Consider the following 7641-nt stretch of genomic DNA (forward strand, 5'->3'; position numbering starts at 1 on the left):
AAGAAGTCATAATTTTTTATAAAGGATAGGGGTAGTTTCGTCATTCAAAATTTCAAATACAAAAGTGAAACTGTAAATATTAAATGTGCGTTGTAAAACAGTGATTATGTAGACTAATAATATAAAATAATATATTTTATGTTGAATTTTTTACATCATCCATGGTGCAAAAAAATTCCGCTTGAAAGGACAGATATCAGCTACCCCCGGAGCTAGATCGTGGCCCCATCTCGAGGCCTGAAGGCTCAAGTAGGCCCTGAGCCGACTTCCGCCCACCTAGATCATGGGCGGAATTCGAGCACAGAGAATATGCAATTTTAAAATGGGCCAGGCCCGAATCCCGACTCTGGGGGAGGTATTCACGTCATTGGGCGGTGACGCGATTCGAGCACTTGCCTGCCCTCGATTACTGGAGGTCGTATCTGCGACCCCTTGAAGAGCTCGAGAGCGAGAGAGGGACCATGGGCTCTTTGGGTCTCGCCTTGACGTCCATTGCGGCAGCGAGGCCAACGCCATCGCCGGCTTCTTCTCCATCTCTGGCTCTCTCCAACGAGAAGTCTTTTGCCTCTCTCCACTCTTCTGACTCTTTGGAGACTTCGAGGGCTTCTTTCCGTCTTGAAATCAGCTATCATCGCCGTTTACTCGCCGAATTGCGGTGCAAGCCATCGGCCGTCACCCGGTCAGGCCCGGTTAGTGTTCCGGATTCCGATATTTCGTCTCCATTCTTTAGCTTCGGTTGGAGTTTCTTTTTTAGGATGGCTGTATCAGTTTTAATTTCATAAATTTTGCTTTTTTTTCTTTAATGAAAAGTAGTGTGGGTTTTTTTGAAATTGGAATTTTGTCTGCGGGTGCTTGGGTTTCTCGTGAGCTTGATTCCAACTAAAAATTTGATTTTTCGTCCTATTTGTGACCTTTTTTTTCTCTATCTGGACGAGTACTTTGGAGAAGAAAGAAGACAGGCCGTCTTTGAATTGATAAGGGGGCCAATACTTTGGAAAGAGAAGAAAGGCAGTCTTTTTAACATCAGTTTCTCTCTCGCTGTTGTTTGTTCTCTTTTTCCCTTTAGTTCTTGACTCTGTGTATGGGTATGTTTTCAAATTTTAGGTTGTAGCTGTTGCGAAACCAGAGCCTCTGAAGATTATGATATCAGGGGCTCCTGCATCTGGCAAGGGAACACAATGTGAGCTCATCGAGAAGAAAGTAAGTTCAGTATTTGATATTGCCCTATTAAGTTTGTGCTCCTGCTTGAATATGTTATTCAGCACACAATAATTCATGTATGAATAAAACACTTACTCATTGTAATCGCACTTCTGCTTGTGCATAATGAACTGAAATATTCTAACAAGTATGATCAAGTAAATTAATTTTGGTCACTCCGATTTTGTAATTCATTTTCTTGGGCAAGTTTTGGATTAATATGTATTAACAAGCATTTACTGCTGTAATTCATCTGCTTTAATGAGTCAAACCTATCGGAAAAAGTTTTCTTCTTGCATCAGAATTTCTATTTCGATTTTGATTATTTTATTGCTGTCCAAAAAATCATTTTCAGTTATGAAGTTCCTGTTTGTTCTAGATACCCAATGCCCAAGTAATATTTGGTGATAATACTGGCATTTGTTTTCAATTGTTGTGTTATCGCCATATTTTGTGGTAGATGTAATTTATTACTCATTTACACATGATTAATTCTACATGCTTGATTTTTTTTTTTGAGTGGAATTCCACATGCTTGAATAACTCCTTGAGAAAGACAGATTGTATCAAATGGTGCTAATATATGCAGTATGGGCTGGTTCATATTGCTGCTGGAGATTTGCTAAGGGCAGAAATTGCTGCTGGAACTGAGAATGGGAAGCGTGCCAAAGAATATATGGAGAAGGGAATGTTGGTTCCTGATGAAATTGTTGTCATGGTATATTGATCACCTGATCTGATGCTTTCCCCTCCTTTCCTTCTTGTCATGGCTCTTACTGGAGTATTGTGACTTGTGAATGTCAGATGGTAAAGGAACGTCTTCTGCAACCAGATGCTCAAGAAAATGGCTGGCTTTTAGATGGATACCCAAGAAGCTTATCTCAGGCAACTGCTTTAGAAGATCTGGGAATCCGACCTGACCTTTTCATTCTCCTGGATGTGAGCACTTTGCTTTACTAAAATTATTACTTTGTCAAACTGATGTCACATTTGATGCATGCTTTTAGTGATATTATAACACTACTAATTTATTTCTTATTTTCTATAGGTTGTTTGTTCCTCTTTACATCCTAAATCCTTATTCCAATCAGTTCAGTCTCACCTTATGGATTTAAGATTTATCACTGTCTGAGAACATTTTTATGTCAACATTCTAATGCATTGAATTCTTATCCAACACAAATATGACACATAAATATTAAGAAGCCTACCTCATTGTTACCCAATTCGGGCTTGTGAATCCAAGGAAAACCATGCAACGTTCCATTGGACTAAAAAGGATTCTAGACAAAGAGGAAAGAACGCAAAAAGTGATGCAAGGAACAAAATACACACTTATATGCACCACTAAGGTTCAAATTATAAGCCAAAAAGACAAATTGTAGCAAATCACGTTGCTTTCCCATATCCAAATGACCTAATTATAGCATCTCTACTAAAATTAGTCAATGTAGTTATAAGCATGCTGTTCGTTCCTCGTTCCTTTGCCCGAGTATGAAAATATCTGCTGTTTTGACCTAACAAAGAACAGGGGATAAAACTTGTAACTTATGTAAACCATGCCTCTTAAGATGAACTGTTCTACCTTTTTCCTTGTTAAGCTTTTAGTATCAACTTCTGTTGAAAGCATCATATAATTGCAATGTAATACCAATTTCTATGGATCAAGAGAACTAGATGAGAAGTTTTATCCTTATACCTGATTTCTTTTGCAGGTTTCTGAAGAGGTACTTATTGAGAGAGTGGTTGGTAGAAGGCTTGATCCTGTTACTGGAAAAATATACCATTTGAAGTACTCTCCTCCTGAGAATGAAGAAATTGCTGGAAGACTTACCCAACGGTTTGATGATACAGAAGAAAAGGTGCTTCATATGCCAAGTCATTGACTTAATTTCCTTGATTGATGGTTCAAACTCTGATTAAGCCACCTGAACTATTTGCTTCCATACATCATTATGTACAGACAGATAACCAGAAGAATAAAAGAAATGTTCAATTTGGAGGCATCTCTAACATATGACGTTTATCTATTTTTCTCTTTCTTTTCTGAAGGTAAAGTTGCGATTGAAGACTCACCATCAGAATGTTGAAGCTGTCCTTTCAATATATAAAGATGTCATATTCAAGGTATGTGGCATCTCTCTCTCTCTCTCTCTCTCTCTCTCTCTCTTTCTCCACGCGCACATGCTCACACACGCACATGCATACAGACACATGCATTCACTCACCCTGAAGATCAGGTGAAAATTTATATGTGGAAATACTGATAAATACTACATGCAATGCAATTCATATATCTGTTGAAGATTACATGGCCCTTTTGATGGAACAAAAAAGGCAGGTCTTTTTTTTTTCTTTCTCTAACTGATGCTCAGTCGAAGTTTATGGATATATATAATATGTCCTAGATAATGCCATTTATAGAGGCAAGGTTACTATTGGAGTTCACATAGTGCTGCCTATCCTCTCTGCATGTTGGTGTAAGGCTGCTTAAGTTTAACCCTCCCCAGACCCCACAATGGCAGGAGCCTCATGTACTGAGCTGCCCTTTTTATGGTGCTGCCTATGAAATTAAGAAAGACAATTCTATTTGTGAACCCTGATTCACTTATATCTGCTTGATCACAACAAGCCTAAGAGATCATTGGGTGTGTGGTAAAGAAGAGAGGATATTTTATAGACTGCTGAAAATTAAGAACTGAAAGTGGAGAGTAATGCAAAAGTTTGAAGACCTAAAACCTTGCATGTACATCCAATTAGAAAATGTCAAAAAAAAGTGTAAATTTCTTTTAATCAAGTGAAGAAAGACTCAAATGGAAGCTGAGTAGTGGGTGCAAGGCTTGTTGCCTGTGGTTAGGCAATATTTGCAACTTCCTTTGTTATTGATTTATTTTGTTGGTATATGAATACAAGAAAGATTTCCTCCTCTTTTTATTATTAGTAACAACTTGTATGAAAGCCACTCTGGTTAATTATTTTTGTTAATATTAGCTAAGACTGATGATTGCAATTTTAGATCCTGCTTGATCAGTCCCAACTTCATAAATTTTAGGTCAATTCCCATGGCTTTTTTTTTTAAAAAACTTACATGGCCAGAGGACTTTACAGCTGACTTCAGTAATTTGCAGCACCAACATCTATAGTTAATATGAGACTTAACATTTTTTTTTTTTTGGTAAACAGGGACTCTAACACTTGAACTTATTTATTTATTTATATATCTTCTACTTCTGTATGTGATGGTGCAAGAGAATTGTTTAGCTATTCTAGGTGTCCAGAAAAGTTGAACTTTTGCCTTACCATTCAAATAGTCAAAATGGCTTTGTGCTTTTTAACTTTGCAAGGTTTGCTTTACGGTGCATACCACCCTCAACTGGGCACACCATACCATACAACTGCTGAATTGAGAGTTGGTATGCTTAACTGACCCCCATATTGGGCGTATCGATATTCTGATTCCAGTATGGGGTGAGGCATCGAGATTGTGAACCTCGGTTCCTTGTCTTATATGACCCTCTCAATGGATGAGATTTCGACCTTTTTAAAAATAAATTGTTGATGTAAGGAAATATGTACTGAGTCAAACTGCAGAACTAACACAACAAATCATCATGTGGTCCAATTTGTTATCTTATTTTGAACAGCTTTGAGTTTTTTCACATACAATGTACTCTTTAACTATTCATTGCAGGTCAATGGCGATGCCCCTATTGAAGATGTATTTGCTGAAATAGACAAAGCATTATCTTCAATTCTGGAGAAGAAATCAAGAACAGCTTCATCATCCATGGCTGCTGGTATAATTAGCTAGATTTTTTTTTTAGTACCCAGGCATCATGGACAGGACAGAAGGACTGACAGGACATCATGGTGCATTTTGATTTATTTGGTTTATACATGAAGGTCCCATTCGACATTGCTGTTGTTTACAATCAAAGAAAATCTTAATAGCTCTATGCATGTAAATCTCATGTTTTTTTGTTTAAAGAAAGCTTTGATCTTTTCCATAATTGTACATTTTGTGTTTTACAATCTTTTCTTATGTGACGCTTCATGTAAACGTAACAATTATAATCAATCATATGTACAGGAGCACCTCTTAAAATGAATGTATTTGAAGGTAGTACAATTCTTTATCTAGCAGTCTCAAGATTGATCTATTAGTCATGAATGCTTGGTTTTGCAACTGTTAGTCTGCTTGTGATGGATCTGTTGGTCTCTTTTTGGCCAGAAAGTGGTCTTTCCTGGTGAAATAGTCCCTGGAGCTGGCCTTAATACCTCCTATCTTGCTCGAGTTAGGAACTTTCCCTACACTTGGTGGCTTGACTTGTGTGCATGGCTTTCATCGCAGCTGAGATAATGGCTGGAAATCAGTTTCGACATGTCAGAACTTAAGAATTACTGTCCTGTGGATTGCTTCAATCACTGCCTTGGAATCCCATTGCACCAGAATCTTCCCTATCCCAAGTTCCTTAGCCAGTTGCAGCTCCTTCGATGCAAGGCCAAGTCCTTGGCATTTAAACTCCTCTGGCAGCCCAATGGAGGTGAGAAGTGAGCAATCTTGTGGAGACGTGGGAACTCCTCTGTCCTAAAGATCGAAAGAGCTTAACGTGTAGATGGTTTTACAAGGTATTGAAAGGGCCAGGCAGGACAATTTATCCTTGGTGCCTTTGGTGAGCTAACCATCTACAATTAACTATAGAGCTACATAAAAAATAAAGCCGACCACAAGACAGAGCAATAAGAGCAGCAGCAGGTCCACAATCCAATTGAAAACTTGTCTTTGTTTGCTTTCTTCATTGTCTGACAGTGGAAGAATTTGCAGAAGAATGGATAAGAGAGACTCCTTCTAAGCAGTTTGAGATTATATTCAAAATAATGAGTCTGTTGGGATCATTTGATGAAGCTAACCTATTATATCTATTAGTCAATTAAGCTCAGTCTGTGAGCAGTGGAACAGAATCTTCAGCTGAAGGGATATGGGACGCCCATTTGTCCTCTGACTGAATGCAGGGATAATGATAAATTTAGTGTATCATTTGCAGCCTTGTAATCTGCATGGTTGCCTTTCCATCTTCCCTTCTATCAAATATATTCTGGTATTTTAGTTACCATTAGATGTGCAAAACTTAGCATCAGAGGGGGTGACAAAAAATCTTTTAAATAAGTTTGAGTATGTGAGATGGTTAATGAGATGAAAAAAAATCTCTATTGCTTTAAAATAGGGATGGCAATGGATAGGATTTGAGTCGGATATTGTACTATTCATGTCCAAATTCGAACTTAATATTCTCCATATGCAATCGGATAAGAAAAGAGATATCCATCCCCATACCCAATGGGTTCGAGGATACCCACGGATAATCTATTTCTCCATATGCAATCTATATCTACCCCATGCCTATCCCATATTCAAAAAAAATAAACAATCAAAATAATTTTATGTATATTATCAATTAAAACAAAATTATCAATTCAACATAGAACATAATTTATAAGTCCAGAGTTATAAAAATCAAATATAGAAATAGAATTACAATTCAACATAGAACATATAAATAACCAAAATAATTTTATGCATATTATCAACCAAAATAAAATTACCAAAATAGAATTATAAACATATATCTTCGGATATGGGTTCGGATATTACCTATATCCGTAGGTTCGGATCGGGTTTGAATTCGAATTTGGGTAGAAAACAGCACTACTCATATCCTACCTATACTCATGCTACAGTTTTCGGATTTTACCAAAATTCGAACTCAAATCTGATCAAACCCTATTTTTCGAGTTTGATCGAATTTGGATAGGATACATACCTATCGGATCGGATCGATTTTACCACCCTTACTTTAAAGAAAGAAATTTACCGGCATTCAAATATATCGAATCTGAGAATTTGGAAATCCCCTTGATTTATTGTCTTACTACAACAATCTTGTCAACATCCTGAACAGATTGCATTACATGATGAATACATTGGCTCTACCCCGTGCCTTCAAGTTCATTTTATTTAGTAAATTTGATTGCGATATCATAATGTAAGGTCTGCAAAAGCTTCCTGTAGCTAGCAGTCAGGGTCCAGCTTCAATCAGATGTCCTGGTCTGTAACTGATGTGGTCCCTAGAATCCTATTTTCTTCTCGTGGAAAGGAATGGATAATAAGGATATTGCATGAGTGCAGAAAACTATACTGGTCTCCAAAATTTTTGCTCGAGCAAGGGGAAACAACAATAAGTGACTTGCATGTTTTGTGATGCAACCTTCCCATCAACTTGTAATTCTTAAGATATCACCTTAAGATAACCACATGTATATAACTACATGCCTGGTCAAAATATCAATTTTTACTGACTATAGAAATCTATTTTTTGGTATGATGACGAGTTTTGGAGCAATGAACTAAGACAAGGTCACACTGGATCTCACTATATGGTT

The 7641-nt window shown here is 37.3% G+C and overlaps 1 protein-coding gene across 2 annotated transcripts; it reads left to right on the forward strand.

Moving 5' to 3' along the window:
- The first annotated feature begins 380 nt into the window (after positions 1-380).
- LOC105037896 (probable adenylate kinase 2, chloroplastic) lies at positions 381-5336 on the forward strand. 2 transcript variants are annotated; one of them, XM_010913521.3, is made up of 7 exons: positions 381-689; positions 1105-1200; positions 1790-1918; positions 2005-2139; positions 2916-3062; positions 3253-3327; positions 4892-5336. In XM_010913521.3, the coding sequence occupies exons 1-7, from the start codon at positions 462-464 to the stop codon at positions 5009-5011; spliced, it is 930 nt and encodes a 309-aa protein (XP_010911823.2). In that variant the 5' UTR covers positions 381-461; the 3' UTR covers positions 5012-5336. The 2 variants fall into 2 exon arrangements, with proteins under 2 accessions (XP_010911823.2, XP_073117748.1); XM_073261647.1 differs by lacking the exon at positions 381-689 and adding an exon at positions 765-1008.
- Positions 5337-7641: the final 2305 nt, after the last annotated feature.

The sequence above is a fragment of the Elaeis guineensis genome, chromosome 1 (genome assembly GCF_000442705.2).
Source record: "Elaeis guineensis isolate ETL-2024a chromosome 1, EG11, whole genome shotgun sequence".
Taxonomy (NCBI): Eukaryota; Viridiplantae; Streptophyta; class Magnoliopsida; order Arecales; family Arecaceae; genus Elaeis; species Elaeis guineensis.